Raw genomic sequence first — 17,909 nt, 5'->3', positions numbered from 1 at the left:
CTCTCCTGCAGAGTCAGACAAGGTGGACATTCTGATTGTGAATAACACAAATATATCGCTCAGCTGCAATTACCTGTCAGTTGAACGTGTTTAAGGAATGTGAGTGAAAACAATTCTTAATGAAATACAAATAAAAATCAAATAAAATCAGAGTGTAATTTGTAGTCTAAATTTGTAGACTGTAGTGTTCAAAGCTTTAAAAACCTACAAACCTTTTAACGTGGTACATTATTAATAAGGGGAGTTTCGTACTCCTTATACAAATTTAAGTTAAAAAATATTAACTGTCACTGAACAGTCACCCCCAACCCCCCCCCCCCCCCCTCTAAATTAGGTACATTTATGGAATTATTTTAAAATTATTACTCTAAATTAATGACAAAGTCAATACGAAACAAATTTTCATTTTATTACAAATTGAAAGAAAAGGGTAAAACGTTTCAAAACGATTTTTTTAGTCCTGATTCCAGTCGTTCCTGCCCAAAGAAAATGTGTCATAAAAATGTTTGAACGTTTTGATGCAATTTATGCAGTTAAAAATACAAATAAGTACAGTATGCTCATGTGACATTGCCTGCACTGAATCTGCTTTGCTGCCTCTAGCATTTCCGCAAAGTCGTTAAGTTTCGGTTTCGTTTCATAAGCAGAACGTCTTGTTTACAGTGTAGACGTATCATATTTGCTAAGGTTAACCCCGTGGACAGAATTAACATACTGCTTAGGGAACGAAGTGTATCAACGAGAAGGCAGAATATCCTTCTGCTCTTTTACTCTACTTTTTGACAGCGTGAAATGGCTGCTTCTACAATAACAAAAATCCTTTGCTCCAATAATGGGGCTATGGATTACAACGAGCTGGTTTTCAATATCGGGTCTGGGTTTTCATCTTCAAATACGGTCTTGCAAAAAACACTGGAAAAGAATCCAAATTTTTTAATTGTAACTTCAGATGGAAAAAGGAAAATCATCGCTAAAACAAAAGTCAGGCTCTGCCGAGCCAGGATATGTGATCAGGACTGCAACAATTTACATCTGTGCAAATTTTTTCTATATGGAGACTGCAAATATAACAAGGGAAGGTAAGATTTCTTCGTATTTGTTTTCTAACATGAAGGCTACTGTTATCCCCCTTATTAAACAGGAAATCACACCTGCTTTTCCATACAGCTTTTATAAGGCCTGTAATTGTGTTGCAGCCTTCTTTCCTACTGTGTGTTGATATTAACTCAGATATCATACACAGAGTTGGCATTTAAGCACCTGAAATTTCTCTAAGCATCATTTTTGGCTTTTAAGTTTATGACGTTTAGCTATGTATTATTAGCTAGGCATATATGTTATATATGCCTGGATTATATTTAAGTAAATTCACATAACAATATACATTTTTCTACCATTATTCTTTGTTTTATTATTGTATACAGCAAGAGCAAGATGTGAGCCAGATAATGCTTTATTGCTATCATAGACGTCGCTTCATTACTTTTTTCCTTCTAGTATAAGCGTAGAAAAGTGTTCTGATTAGGTTTAGATTGAGAATTGCTGGCAAGTACTCGCTGAGTTTTATTGCTGTTGAAATACACTGACAGGTGTCATACCCTTTTCATAGAGATTCATTTGTGCTTTTTTCTCTAATGTGAGTACTTTAGACAACAATGGTTCACATTAGAGAGATCCTTTAAGGGGCAATGTAAACTTAATTGTTAATAAGATTTCAGTTCAGATTAAATTACCATTAATCCAATTGCCTGTGGTATACTACAAACCTGGTATTTGATGTTATGTTGTCACTGGGTGAAGAAAGTAAACATAAACACTATCACAGCACTGAGTTTCAAATTTAGGATTGGTGGGTAAGTCTGAAAGTTTTGATTTAATAAAGCCTTAATTTGATTATGAATTAATATAGAGAAAATGTCACTATGAGTCATAGTTTAGTGCCTTTTATGTTGAGCAGGTGTGATTCAACAGTTTGAATGTGTTTAATATTATTACATTCAATTCTCATTGAGTGTTGATTTGGCTTCATTAGTGTTTTCCTTCCAAGAGATGTTGTTCATGTTTAAGGTGGCAGTAGATTCCAAAGTCCCAGGGAAATATTGGTGTGATGTAAGAATGTGTTGTAACAGAAGTTTTCCTAAAAGAAACCCATTTTATGGGGGCTGGGTCTTTCTTTAACCCCTATAACATGTTTTAATATTTTTTAGGGCTAAGATTTGTAATGTTTTACTGCTGGAACTGATTCTTTTGTATTCATCTTAAGGCAGTGACAGCCCAGCCCTGTTCCTGGAGGGCCAACTTTCCTACATTTTGTAGGCCCAGCTGAAAGAAATAAGTCATTTATTTTCAAATGCTTGTATACATATCCTGTGGTTTTGTTAACACTAAATAAAGCATATTCAGTACGATAGTTGCCTACGTAAGTCAGATTTGTCCAGAAATCATTGGGAATACCAGCGATAATAATAATAATTGCTTACACTTATATCGCGCTTTTCTGGACAATCCACTTAAAGTGCTTTACAGGTAATAGGGACTCCCCTCAAACACCACCGATGTGCAGCATCCACCTGGATTTCTGTCCTCTTTAACTGTTTTATATCACTGAATTCTGTGAGCATATTACATCTTTATGTATGTACTGTAGATGCCGTATTCTTTTTAAAAAGTAGTCTTTTTAATCCTCTTTCCATATGAAAATTATGTATTTAAATGCAAACCGCTGTTACTTTATGTCTACATTATATCTTATTGAACAGAGAGATCTGGTATGGTAAAAATGTATATTAATATTCTTGGTGGCTCCATAGATGTCTTTGTAGATGGAAAGGTGAATACAATTCTAAAAAGATTTTTATATATTTTCTTACCTCAACTGTTATGACTACAGGAGAAAGTGCCGTTTCAGTCATGACATGAACTCTGAACAAAATGCCAAAGTTTTGAAACAAAATGACCTGCATGAGCTAGACAGGAGAGAACTGTGCCAACTTCTGCTTCAAAATGATAATTCTCTTCTGCCTCCGGTAAAGTATTTTTCTTCTAATACTGTAAATAAATTCTGACAAAATCACTTGTTTTTACTTGATTAATAGATTAAAGCTTCCTAGAAGCCAGTGCTTCCTTAATATGTATGATGATCTAAATCAGGAGAACGCAATACAAACCACAGGAAATGAATTGACAAACTTTTTTATTACATGCGATATTTTGTAAAACATCTGCTGATCACTTGAGTTGACAGTATGATTTATTTTTTAACCTGTTTATTTTACAGTGTCATGTCAAGGTGATCACAATTGTGTAGTGCTTTATAAATCATCGTATTGTAAAATCACTTGGTGAAAGCATGACATAGAAGAAATGTAAAAAACAAAATCACTAGAGGCTAAGCCTATTTCAGGGTTCAAAGCACTGTTTTACAAATATATAAATTTACATTTTCTAGAAAGAAGTTGACAGTAAAGGTACCATACAAAACATAAGAAAAATAAGCATGATTTACAATGAAACTAATACTTGTTCTGGGGAGAATTTTATACAATTTATAAATGTTAATATGCACCAGTAATCTGGAGCTGATAGATATTTGCACTTTCTGAAAGGACCAAATATATGTTACAACATGACCTTAACTAGACCTTCCATTCAGCGATGAAGCATACATTAAAAAAAGAAAATCTCTTTATTATTACAGTCTAATTCTGTGTACACATCCATACTCTTGCTGTTGTCAGTTTTTGTTCTTTATTGAGAATGCGTGTTTTTCTAAATGGCTATATAAATTAGATTGGTTTCATTTGCACAGTTTCACAGGGTCACAAGCTGTAATGCATTTGGTCCATTCAGGAATGTAGCCTCTGAAAATGGCAGGCACAGATTTATATGGAATGAATATTTGGAAAGTGGCTAAAATAAATAAAATCATTTTGTAATCCAGACAAGTAATTGTATTTAGTATTAGAAATTACCATTAGGTATTTTATCATACTAAATATCATAATAGCATAGGTTTATATCACCCATGATAAAGATATCATTTTGAGATTAAGTATTACAATGATTTTAAGAAAGGAAGAAACATGTTAACATGATGTCAGGAACCAATTTTTTTAGTTCTGATTTTAACAAAGAGGTAAAATTACCTTCTCAAAGGGACTGTTCCCAAATTAATAAAATGAAAACACATGTAGGTTTCCTGGTAGACTGCACCCCATTAGTATAGACAGAAAAACACATTATAATATGTACTGTGTATCTTTTCACCCTATTAGAGCTTCCTTGAGTTATATTATCATGATTTTAATTACGTCTTACTGATTCTTAAAGCTTGCCAGTGAATGGTGGAGCCACAGAGCGTTAATAGAGTTAGAAAAATAGAGAAACATAAAATAGTCCCTTGTGGAGTGGTTCTTCTGTATAAATAATTTGATTATAGTAACAACACGGATGTTTATTTTTCAGGTGTGCAATTCATACAATAAAGGAAATGGGCCATATGGTAATTGTACTGAACAGGAAAGCTGCACAAGACTTCATGTGTGTGAGAAGTATATCCGAGGAACATGTTTGAATTGTACCAGATTTCACAATTTTGATGTGGCTCACCCACTTAAAACCCTGGAAGAGCGAGGCTTACCCAAAGAGCTGATCAGCTCCGTGTTTTCAGTCTACCAAAACATTCTCAGCATGAAGTATGACAACAACAGCAAGATGCCTGAAAAAGGTCCAGAGTGAATCTACTGTATATTTTAATTCTTTTAGAAAACATGTCCTGAGTAATACTGGTATTTAACGCTGACATAGTGAAAAATAATCATTCTCTGAAGGCTACCTTTTTTATTCCTGAAACAGTTCTCTAATAGTCTTGAATGAGAGATATACAGTACTTGCATAGTTGCATTGATGTTACGTGAGTTTCTGTATTTAGTCATTCTGTGGTATACATACTGTAGTGTTTAAATTATGGTCCTTTCACTGTATACAAAACTAAAATGTATAAAGTGGCTTTTAGTTCAGTATTTAAATTGAATATTATTATGATTTCTTAATTAACCTATACCTTGTGTACTGTGATTAAATCTATATGCAGGGTTTAACATATCCTTGGATGCTCAGGAAACCCTAGATTACCTGTATTGAAGTACTGATTTGAGTATCACAGATTGGAAGAAAAGAATGAAAGGGGGAAATGCTTCTTTGAAGTAATTCACCATATATTGTAAATTTTAATTTTAGTTTAATGTTATAAAACATGTGCTTAAAGAAAAATGTAAAATAGTTTGAATATCTCAGTGCTCTAATTAAAAATGCATTTAATTATGCTGTAGTTTGCCAATGCTTATGTTTATCCATACCAACTTATCCACTTACAGTAGTAAGATTGATTTGTAGGTAAAGGAATTTTCATTTCAATTAATTAATTTTTTTCACAGATAAAACAGAGATCTGTATGTACTATGTCTGGAAAGACTGCAAGCATGGAGGTAAGCTTCCTTCCAGAACATATGTATATCGATCTTTTTCACTTTTCTTTCTAAAAATGAATGCATTACATTAGAATATATATGAGATTCCTAGACCCTTGTCATTGATACACTTTCACATTGATACTCCATTCTGCAATAATTAGGTGTCCTTTGTATAGTCTTCTCCACAGAATACATTCCTCAGGCCATAGACTCTCTTTCTTTTTTTTTGACTGAATTGAAAGGATTGTACATTAGATTAGAAATGACAAGATGGTTGGTAGAAGCTGCTAAGCAATCCCTTGCACCTGCTTCTTGAAAGGAGGAAGCTGTCAGTTTCAACAACATGGGCTTGTTCTGGACTCTAGCAACACTTTGAATAAAACATTGCCATCTGTTAATACCTCCTGCTACCAATTTAAAGTACACATCCCAATAATTTCCACTCGTGTCCACGGTTTCACATTTCATTGAAGATTCTGAAGTCCTTTGAGTTGACTTTGTCAGTGCCTTTGAGGATTTACAATATTTGAGCCTTATCCACTCATACGCACTCAAGACATACTATAGATTCACTTGTTTTATTCTTTTATCAATGTAGGACATTCCTTTAAACCCTGTAATGTAGTGAAAGTGAATAAACAATATGTCGACATAAATACTATTCAATTATCTACATTAAATATAATCTTCCATATGTTTGCCATTCTTGAACATTGACCTAATCTGTTTTGAAATGTCTTTTTAATCTCTGTGGGTTTTGCCTATCCTTGTATTTTGGTATGACCTGTGAACTTGGTTGCCCAGAATTCATGCATATAATATCTGCAAGCTGAGGGTAACTGAGGTCTACGTATCCCTAGCATTTGTGAGTTAAGGAAAAACTACATGCAGATTTATTATACCTCATTAGATGTTACAGGAATTTAAATTTTCTTGCACAGGTTATTATTGATGATTTTGTTCTACATCTGTCTATTAAAGGTAGGTAGGTACTTTGTTAATCACATGCAAGAAATTCAAGTGTTACAGCAGCCCGGCACAATCAACACAGTACAGTACAAATGTAGTAATACAATAAACAAATAAAAAAAATGGAATAATTACAAACAAAGCAGAAAAAGCACACACACACACAAAGTATGAATGTACAGAACACAAGGAAATTGTAATACACAATATAGATTTTGCACACTCCCAAGCATATTGCACAGAGTAGGTAACTATTGCAACTATTGCACAGTTGTGAATAATTAATAAATTGCCCATTCCACTTCCACGTATTGCACTTCTATAAATCAGAAATAGACACAACACCAGTCAAACAGAGCACCATTTGTTACTGAGGAATCAGGTTTCAGGTGTACAGGTATGGTGTCACAACAAGTCAGTGTTGCTCCTGCCCAGACATATTGTGGTTGGGTTGTAAATATAATAACAGGTTAAAGATTAAAGCTTTGATATGAGTATCAACTTTTCTAAATGATTCTGTTATTTTGTTTCAGTAATAGTTTTCTGCATTGAAAATAAATCATTTCCAATTATGAATACTTTATTTCTTTCCCAGTAGTGGCCATTCTTATTGACTTTTATTATTTATAGTGTAATTAATGTTAGGTTTAGGTTACTTGAGTACAGTGTTGTTTGAACTGGAAAAGTGTTCTTGATATTTCTAACAAATCTTATTAGGTAAACTACATTTATTAACAGACATTTTATTTTATTCTCATAGCAGAAGCTACAGTAGAACATTAAGCACAATTACTAATTTTCTATTTAATCTTTGTAGACAAGTGTAACAGAGTCCATTTCAATATGCCCTATAAGTGGGAAGTTTGGGATGGTGTGGGCTGGTCCCATCTTTCTGACAATGAAGGAATTGAAAAGGATTTCTGTGATCCTATCAAACTATACAGGTATGCTAAAAATGCAGGTATTGTATAAATAAAAATGTTATTTGGAATAATCATAGATCAAATGATCAAATCTTTATGTTAAAGATACAGTACTTTGTTTTATCTGTTGGTAATACAGTTTATAAATATTCTATCTGACTTACATTACAGGAAACATTTGAGATGTTTTAGCTGTAGAGCCAAACTCTTCCCCGTAGCTTTCAAAAATATAGTCCTAGATTACAGTATGTGAAAAAAATACATTTCTCTCTCACACCGTATGTCACTTATCTGTTAACAGACTTGTAATGAACTTGGTGATTACATCCAAATGTCAGATTTTGCTGTACAACACAAAGCTTTGAATTTATTTTTAAAAAATTAAGAAAAAGCATTTATATGTTACAAAAACATTTATACAGTACTTTAACACATTATTTTCTGTCACTGACACAAATTACTCCAATATACATGTTTTTCTCTGTTTTGACTTTCATAAAATGTATGTGGTTTGAGAATAACAGGTTGTTATATACAGTATATGGTAACAATTTTATTGAAAAAAAAAAACATTTTCAGGTTCAGGTGTCCAGATTTCCATAACATAATGGATGTAAATGTACATTTATTTTCAACCATGAATTGAGTATGCTGTGTATTTCTTTGCTACAATTTCAGTTCAGGATTGGACCGTGTGTGTTTTGACACAATGACGAAAGGATCAGCTAAAGTGAGGCGTCTTTCCACAGTTTCATCTGTCACTCAGCCCAGCTTTGTCCTTACCACAGAATGGGCCTGGTACTGGGAGGATGAGAGCGGAAACTGGATTCAATATGCATCATCAGTAGGTTTATAACAATGCAGATTGCCCAGAATTATAAGCGCTGTTCTATACATGTAAGCTTATTCCAGGAAAAAGAAAGAAAGAACCTAAAATATAATTTGACCTAAGGTGAAATAAAATAAAATTGATCATATATCCAATATGATATTCATATTTAGTTATTCTAAACTTCTGGTCTTATCATCCCTTGGCTGAGCATTATGGGATTTCAGTGAGAGATGAGCTGGAAAATAAAAAAATAGCTATTCAGATTGAAGATTAGGAAGCAGATAAAAACTAAATGGCTGCAACAGAAATAAACAAAAATTGGTTCTAAAAAGCATTTATGAAAACATGTAACTAGTTAAAAATGTTGGTTGTTCCTTAATTATGTATTTTATATTTTGTGAACTGGTATTGTATGTTAAATTGTTTAGTTTTTTTCACAATGCTAAACATACATTAAACATTAACAGAAGTATGGCTGCTAGCAAGTCAGTTTCCTGAAAATACAGGTATATATTTTGGTATAAATTGACAGGATGGAATTCATGGTGCCTCATCCATCACAAGTGAAGACCTAGAGAAAAAGTACTTGGAGGATAAAAATGGAGTTGTTGAGTTTACAGCAGGCAGACAGACATATGAACTCAGCTTTCAAGGTAACGTAAAAAAATAGCATTGCTGTCATGGTGAATATCTAATACTGGAATGCAATAGTTTTTGCATCAGACTAAAAACAATAAAAATATACCGATACCACCCCTCACCCCAGATTTCAGTGATAGACTTTTTTTTAATCACTCCATTTATTTGCAGATTTCATATTCCATCTCTTTTCTTGTCTCCTGTACCCTTTCTCACATTCTCTTTCTTTTGTTCACCCCGCATTTGCATTTCCCTTTGCATTGCCTGCTCTCCCTCATATTCCAAAACACCTGATGAAGCTCCCACAGCAGAAACATTGTTCATCATTTCTATCTTTTCAACATGGAATTAATTAATTATTCTGATTGTTCCTTTGCTCTTGTAGAGCTCCCTACTCAGACCAGTATTTATGTGTATACTGTATTTACCTGTATACACACACTCTAGATTCCCTTCTGTAACATGATATAGGGACTACTATCCTCTCAGTTATATTTATATATTTACATAAAGTTATATTTTCATTACCATCATTCTTATTCTGCAGACATGATTCAGACAAATAAACGATATGGAACTAAAAGGCTGGTTCGAAGGCGCCCAGTGTTTGTGTCACCATCAGATGCACAGCTTATCAGAACCAGGTAAGGAGGAATGGTGAAACTACTGGGCCTTCATTTAATGTTTTATTTGCTTTTAGTTTTCAATATTTAAATTTGACAAGAATGCCCACTAAACACAAACTTGATCTACAGTTTATTGATTACACCAAAAAATAATGTAAGGTACCAATTAACATGTTAACTTCTATATTTCCCCAAAACACAATTTGAACAGGGTTCTTTTAGATGTAGTATGGAAATGTAGTGGAGTGTTGTGATAGCAGGTGTATTTTAATAGGCAGATCTTGGTGTTGTGGGATACACAGCCACAAGATAAAAACAGTGCTCTTTTATGTAAGAGATACATTTTTGAGCTCTAATTAAACTCCTGTAATTCTTCTCTTTAAACAACTGGGCAGCTAAACTTCTTAATAATACAAAAATCCAGAAAATCCTACGAAAAACCATAAACAATTTCTAAAACATAAAAAAGGCTCTGCTTTTTTGCTAGACAACATAGGCTGGCCAGTTGCTTTTTTCCCTCTCTCCAGCCAATGCACCACATAAAATAGGCTCTGATGTCTCCACTGCCTGGTTTTTTATTGTCACCCAACTAACTAATAGTCTTCCTGCAACTAGATAGGTGATGGAGGTCAGCAGGTCATTTACTACAGCTTCCTAGGGAATATGGTTCAAATGAGAACCACCATCATGTGTTAACCTGCTGCCCTCTCGCATTATGTAGTACTGGGTTACTGTGTAAAGAACTTTTAAATTCAATTTCACAAATTTTTTAATTGTCTCAACAAGATAATGTAATCAAAATTTATTTAGTAGCAAAAGCTAAGCTAAAAGTGCTTGAATGGTCTGATGTTGAATCTAATTGATTACATTTGAGTTCACTCTCAAAACTTGATTTAAGACGGCAGTTCTCAGCTTGTGATCCACAGGTCCTCTGAAGTCCATCTCCATCACAAATAGAAGCAACTTAATATGAGAGATCCCATTCTGAATCAAATTTCACAAGTCGATACTTACTTGGCACTATACAGTACATGTATCACCTAGCCACATTGTTATTTATGATTTAAAACACCTGCAGAGTGTAACTGAAGACTTTCTAAGGAAGCAATTAAACCAGCATTACTTTTGAAACAAATGACATTATTGCAGAAAGCATTGACAAGCCAGGGGAGTATTTTGAATGGAAGCAGAGTTTCTTACAAAAAAAAGTACTATACTGTACAAACTGAATCAATGGTTTCTTCATGGTTGCAGTTAGAATCACTAAAAAAGTAAGGTATGTTCCTTTACCAAATAATGCATCAAAATATAACAAAGAGAGAAGTGAGTTTTCATTTTGCCCTTAAAGTAAAGAAATATTCCTTCAACTTTAAGAACACAGTCACAGTCACTTAAATTTAAAGTTGACTTCTTTAGTGCTGAAATACTTGAAGTTACCTGTTTAACAAAGAGAAGGTCCAAAATGCTGGAACACTAACCTTTGTGCAGTAGTACCCACTCACTGATACTCTTTCATGGTCCACTTGAGAGAGAGAGAAACAGAGCTTCCACCAAGCACATTAAGTGAATGTCTTGTTATGGAACTTTTGTTGAATGAACCTTTAGTTCATTCAACATAATATTTTTCATACAGGTCATCTTCCTAGATGTTCTGTACCTCTCATTCAACGGCAGACTTTTTGGCCTGTTAATTCGGAGGTCACATGAACTACCACAGGTCTAGACTCAATCAAATCTAACTTGTACTGAAATGATGATCAGCCTGTCCTCTAATATATTCTGTGCTGGTATCCCTAAAATTCCCCTGACACAACAATATGAACTCTTTTCTCAAATTTGAGTGTTCAGCATTGCATTTAATAAACACAATTCTCCCTTACTGGTTTTATAAAATTGATAATATTTTTTCAGCTTTACAAATCCATCATCTGTATAATTATATACCTAGACCTACTTATAAGAGTGTTTTGTGTAATTAAACATTAATTTTCTTATAACTGTTTTCTGTTTTATACTTTACAGAAAAAAAGGACTTAACAAGGGCATTTCTCATGATTTCAAAGCTGTCCCTTCTTACTGGGATAAATCATCATTGCTTGAAACCGGATACAAGGCACTGTATAATTTTACATCTCTATTGTGTTTATGTTCTGGCTGTTGAGGGACACTCAGTATTTTCATCTTTGCATGTTTTTTCACTCATTTGAGCTATGATTCCATCAGTCAGAACTTTCCCCATTTTTAATGAATTGCCAGCTTCTGTTAAAAGTAAAATTAACATAATGAGACTGATGGCCTTTGTAACTGTTAAGCAAAAATGCCTTTGTAGAACATAGAATACATAGGGCCTTTGTTTATGAATGTATCAAGAGTTTTACAGTTGAATAACATTGACTTTGATCATGTTATCTTTCAATTAGCAGGTTTTTATAAGGTTTCTCATTGTTTTAATCAATATCTAACATGTTAAAACATTTAAAGGAAGCACTAGTTTGACTAATGGGTTAATAAATAAATAAATCATGCAATTTATACTACTATTAAACTACTTTTTACCTGTTAGCTAAACTTAAACTGTATTGTTTAAGTTTAGCTAACAGGTAAAAAGTAGTTTAAGAACATTTGTATTAACTTTGTATTTAATGAATTTGTAGACTGAATACTCACTTTAAGTAATTGCTTAAAATATGAAAATAAGTTACCTTGCTTTACAAAATAAACCGATAATAAAAGTCTTTTATTTTTAGTTGTTCCTCACCCTTTTCTGCCTCTGAGGAACCTAATGGGTTAGATTGCAAAGAATCCCATAACATGAAGTGCATCTAATATAATACACAGGCAGTATTCAGTTCCCATATTTTCTTCTCCAAGTCAACATCTTATGTTGTTTTTTCCAGAAAATCCTCCTGCAGAAATCTACAGCTGAGTACCAGAAGATAGAAAACCTTTTTAAAAAGACAATGATTGGATTCACCATTTCCAGACTTGAAAGAATCCAGAACAAATCCTTATGGGAAGTCTTTCAATGGTACATTTCATTACTTAAAGTTTGTATTGTGTCCAATAAGTGAGTAATGAAATTCAGCTGAATACACACGGCTGACTAGACCTTTTGCACAGAACTCTAGTCAGCCATCCACATTAACATCTCCAGTTTTTAATGGTCTTATTTTCTTTGCTAGAAATCCATCTAATAGAAATCCACAATTAGATACTGGGTGTGTAATTTGTTTTAGGTAAGTGGATTAAAGTTTGGATTAATTGCAAGATTTAGAGACATAAGTCAAGTCAGTCTGAATTTTTCAAAATGAGCATGATTTGCATTGTAGTACTGACTGATCACTTATATAATCCAACACCTTTTCTTTCACAACTGCAAATTACATTTTCTCCAAGAACACTTGAACATAACACGGGGCATTAAAATTCTTTTTTGAATAGTAAGATAATGTACATTTTACCCATGGTTAAAAAGAACTATATTTAAGGCTCAAGGTACTTATATGAACCATGCAAAAACACAAGCAATTTTAATAATTATTTTTGAATATAACAACATTTTAATTGGAAGCTTATTATCCTGTCAATCTGTCTTGAGATATAAATATTAAATGATATTAAAAAGTGACCAAGTAACATGCTGCAGTAAGTCTACTTCCTATTGGTTTTGTGTAACTTTAGTTCCTGGAGAAAAAAAATAAATATGGATTGGGTAGCACAAACTAGTGAGACATCAGTTCAGCACAGTATATATATATCACTGTGTTTTAATATTTGCTTATTCATACATACCATTACACAAAGTAGTGATGAAGTAGTAATGTTACTAGAATTTAAATGTGTTGACCTGAAATGCCACCTTATACAACTGGTTAATACTTTCTTGGGATAGCTGTTAGGGCTGTAAATTAGAACAGAACTATTTTCATAAAACAAGATTTAGATTAAATATCATTGTTTATCTAGCAAATAGTTTGATTTTCTTAATCATTATTTTTTTTGTTCCAGGCAAAAAGAGCAAATGAAAAAAAATAATGCCAGGCAGAACGTCAATGAGAAACTGCTTTTCCATGGTACAGATACAGCATATGTTGATGCTATTTGCCGACAGAATTTTGACTGGAGAATCTGTGGAACACATGGAACAGCCTATGGAAAAGGTAGACTCACTTCTTATATTTTAACTGGTGTTAATCACTTTCAGCTATGTGGTCCTTGTGGTGCAGACTTTGACTTTTCCTCACACTTCTCAACCTTAAGTCTAAATGTTAAGAGATTTCCTTCAATGTTTTAATATTAGATCATTTTGTGTAGAAAACAGTAAATATCTCTGCATTTTTTTTGTTCCAAACACATTTTCTCAAGTGTTTTTTTATCAAGTGTAAAGATATACATACATACATGTACTGTATATGTCTTGATGAATAAAAGTTGTATATGATGCAAAATAGAAATAAGTAGTTTGTCACTGTGCTGGCCTAGAAAGAAGAGTAAAATAGGCAAACGTATTGTCCATACAAATGTCCATAATACCAAAGTAAAATCTGTATAAAACTCACAATTAAAGAGAGATTTTAAAAGAAGTTGAGGTTTTATGTTTATCTGACAAATCCTATTATTTACTGTATTTGTACTACAATTTGTTATAGAAATCTCTCAGTACTCATACTAAAAATGCTATTTTTTTTTCCTTTACAATTTTCGTTTCAGGGAGCTACTTTGCGAGGGATGCCAAGTATTCTCACAGCTACACTGGCTCTTCTGCAACCAAAACCATGTTTGTTTCCTGGGTTCTAGTTGGCCAGTATGCAAAAGGAAGCTCTAGTTATCTTCGTCCTCCCTCAAAAGATGGTGGAGACACAATTTTCTATGACAGCTGTGTAGATAACATCTATGATCCCTCCATTTTTGTGGTGTTTGAAAAGCACCAGATCTATCCAGAATATCTTGTACAATACAGTGAGGACATTGTGCAATCTGACCCACTATATACAATGTATTCCTATCCAAACTCAACTGCAGTGCCTACTCCTCAACCAAAACCAAGACCGGCACCAAGCTCATACAGAAACCAATATGTAAACTCACCTGTACACTATGCAACACAGTCAACTGCAGTGCCTACTCCTCAGCCAAAACCAACACCGGCACCAAGCACATACAGAAACCCTTATACATATGTGTCCACAAGCCCCTCAAGTATATCAGACTCCTCAACAACTACTTCATCAGTCTACAGTTTTTCAACAAACCCACCACGTTCGAAACCTAAAGATACATGCATCATCTCTTAACTTCAAGATTTTCATTTTGAAAAAAATGTAAAAGAATGAGTTATTAGTCATGGATTAATTTTTATATGCCTTTTAAAGATGTAAATTTCAGGGACATAGTTGTTCTCAAGGGCTCCAGCATGCTCCCAACAATCACCAGGGTGCCTTATTGTATTGTCATGTGATTGTTATTTTGTTCTAAATCATTTAGTTTTCACTTTATTCCATTTCATTAATGTATTTGTAGTAGCACATATATAAGAAATATGCATATTTGTTTTCATGTCTGTATTTGACTTTCAGATACTGTATATTGGCTTAAATTTATGGGTTTGTTTAGACAATCTTGCAGTAATAGCTAACCCCACAAATATGTCAAAGAAAATGCAAGGTAAATGTAAAGATCATAATATTTTAAAATGAGGAAAATGCAACAGATCAAAATATTTTACTACCATTTTTCTGCAACATATTCTAATAAAAAATATCCCTCCTTGTTTGATGTCAGTCCTGCAAAAGCTGTCTCACAACATTGGTAGTGGCACCATCTGTTGTTGTCTGCATGGTGTACACCATTTCCTAGAGAGTGTTTAGCTTGTAATATTTTCTTTTTCACTCTTCTCTCAAGCTCATCTGGATATGACTGGCACTATGCAGAAACAAAATTAATTTGATACTTTAGGTGCTACTTTGGAGAGTGTGGTAATTACCATGGCTCTATGATAGGAGGTTGATATTTGCAGATTTAAGGTGTGTTGACACTTGCATGCTAAAATTGTTTTGCTTGGATTTGTTCCACAATGCTTCTTTCAGATTTGAGTGAATAAGGGGAGCAGCTCATCTTTCAATGATGTCACTGCAAGGCTATTACAACAAATCACAGGACTTGCTGCTTTAATTAAGTTTGTCACCAAAGGAGCTCTTAGTGACTAATTCCAATCCTACCCTGATTGTGCTTTCTCAGCTGAGTCTTTTGGAGAATCCCAGTCACAGGCATCTAGACATTTTTGTCTGCAATATTTGTGTTAATATAAATCTATCAATTAAAATAGTCATATATAAGTAATATATTAAATTAGCTAATAGGATGCAAAGTTGCATGTTGAAAACCTTTGCTGGGATAAAGAAAACTTCAAAAATAACTAATTTAGAGCATAGATTAAGTCCCACAGTGTAGATTCTGCTACTTCAAGCCTGATTTAAGAGGCTGTCGATGAGTTTCTCCTCAGTTTGCCATGCAGCAGTGACTCCTGTGGCTTGGTGGATACCACAGATCTTGTGCTAGAGCTATCAAACCATATGAAATTGCCTCCTATTCTGATTTAGGTTTTACAATTTATATAATGTGATAAACTGTTTTACTTAAGCTGTGCTTAATCAGCAATTGGTTCAGCATTTTTTTATCTTAGTAATACTAAAACCTCCTTTTAGTGTTATAATGATGCAAACCGTCTGCAACACTTTTTTAATTGATATGTAAAAAGTGTTCAGTCATTACAACTATGAAATTCATGTAATAATAAAAGCAGATGGCTTGCTAATTGCACTAAAGATTTTGACTTTTTTTTAAATATCAGCAGAGTAAGAACATGAACTTTGAACATAAAGGTTCTTGCTAAATATATTCACAGTTGTGGTTGGGCACGAGGCAAATGTCTGACTTACTGATGCATAAAAATGAAATTTCTTACACCAGCACTTCTTTACCCAGTTTCCGGCAGTAAACTTAAGTGTGTCACCTTAGTTTTTGTATATTAAGTGGACCGTCAATCTTTCAGGTCCTCCTGAGATTCCAGCTCTTTCACAGTGTTCCTCTCAGGAAAGACTGCACAGTCACTTCTTCCTAGGTTGCTAGTTCACATGTCACTAGATTCTCATTGAGTTTTAATTCTCTTAATTATTCAGTAAGCACTGCACATGCTAATCACACATACTAGATCCTTGCATTAACTCATCATTAATCATCCAGGAACTAGACGTATTTGACCCTATTAACTCCGCATCTCCTTTTTCTTAATCTCCAATTGCCACTATTCACTTTAATACAACTCTGTCACCTTATCATAATGTTAGCTAAAATGATTACTTCAAATGAGACTTCAAATCTTACAACTTCAGCAAGCACCAAATCTTCACAAACAGCCACTGACTCTTTTGATCACTGTCGTTCTGGGCTGATCTGGTGTGTCCAGGGATACTTCTCTCCAAGTGATACTTGCATCACTGACACAGCCAGTTTGCATTCTCTCATCACACACACTGCGAGTCCACTTCTGTCTCCTGATGGGAAGTCCCAGGGCGTACTCTGTGCCATCTAGACTCCTCTATCACAGCTGTGAGAAGATGGTATGCTGCTATATTGCCAAGTGATGTCCCACTTCTCCAGGAATCAACGCCTCCAGTTAGCCCTGGTTCAGCCAGGAAACCCTGATCCTTGGCAGTACCTGCTAAATGAACTGCCACACAGCACACCTGACCAGAACCTGTAAGGCCCTTAAGTACAACTGAAGCAGTTTTCTCAGGTCTATAAGCCAGCCCAATACATTATTATCTCGCCTCTCTACTGTTTTTATAAGCCTTTTAATGAGTCCAAAGGAAAGGGTGATCGCATGCAGAGCCTATCCCAGCAGCTCCTCTCCCTCACGTGGAATTTCCCTCCCTCTGAGTGCTAATTAGACAGAGCAGCTGGGCCTCATTCTGCATGGCTCTCTTATAAAGGCCTCTCCCACTGCCTCACAGTACGTTCAGTCTGAGGTTTCTCAGGCATAAATTGATTATGTGTTGCATTTATATTATAGCAATTCTATATTTTAAAATAAGAATGTGAAATCATGGATTTTACTAAATGCACAAGTGATTACTCAGGTATGTCATGTATTGAGTAAAATATGTATTTTTAAATTTGTATTCCTTTTAATTCCTTGATAATTTTTACTATAACATTACAAAATAGTAAAATAATTACATTGTTTGGAAAAAAACTGGAAACAAATATTATTGTTTTATCATTATTCTAGTATAATTAGAATATCTTAGCAACATGGAATATTAAAGAAGGTTCTGCACCCATGGCCACGAAGTGTCTGAAATGTGGACAGCACTGTTGTATGCTTGGGTATGATGCTTTTACTCAGTTGCTTCAGGCAACCCAGTTGGAAATGGGAACCAGAAATCAT

At 34.0% G+C, this 17,909-nt stretch overlaps 1 protein-coding gene across 1 annotated transcript; it reads left to right on the top strand.

Annotated features, from left to right (window-relative positions):
* Window positions 1-620: 620 nt before the first annotated feature.
* Window positions 621-15,229, top strand: LOC102690003 (protein mono-ADP-ribosyltransferase PARP12). Its single transcript, XM_015352988.2, has 12 exons — window positions 621-1,079; window positions 2,891-3,026; window positions 4,465-4,726; window positions 5,436-5,486; window positions 7,258-7,384; window positions 8,042-8,207; window positions 8,728-8,848; window positions 9,382-9,478; window positions 11,483-11,573; window positions 12,358-12,488; window positions 13,469-13,620; window positions 14,171-15,229. The coding sequence occupies exons 1-12, from the start codon at window positions 793-795 to the stop codon at window positions 14,752-14,754; spliced, it is 2,205 nt and encodes a 734-aa protein (XP_015208474.2). The 5' UTR covers window positions 621-792; the 3' UTR covers window positions 14,755-15,229.
* Window positions 15,230-17,909: the final 2,680 nt, after the last annotated feature.

Source organism: Lepisosteus oculatus, chromosome 7 (genome assembly GCF_040954835.1).
Source record: "Lepisosteus oculatus isolate fLepOcu1 chromosome 7, fLepOcu1.hap2, whole genome shotgun sequence".
In the NCBI taxonomy this organism is placed as follows: Eukaryota; Metazoa; Chordata; class Actinopteri; order Semionotiformes; family Lepisosteidae; genus Lepisosteus; species Lepisosteus oculatus.
This window is presented reverse-complemented; position numbering and strand designations above follow the sequence as displayed.

Bases quoted from the DNA above. Each gene is read 5' to 3' on its own strand.
- LOC102690003 (XM_015352988.2), top strand. From the start codon at position 793: ATGGCTGCTTCTACAATAACAAAAATCCTTTGCTCCAATAATGGGGCT. The intron at 9,479-11,482 runs GTAAGGAGGAAT...TATACTTTACAG, and splicing joins GCACAGCTTATCAGAACCAG to AAAAAAAGGACTTAACAAGG. The intron at 11,574-12,357 runs GCACTGTATAAT...TGTTTTTTCCAG, and splicing joins TGCTTGAAACCGGATACAAG to AAAATCCTCCTGCAGAAATC.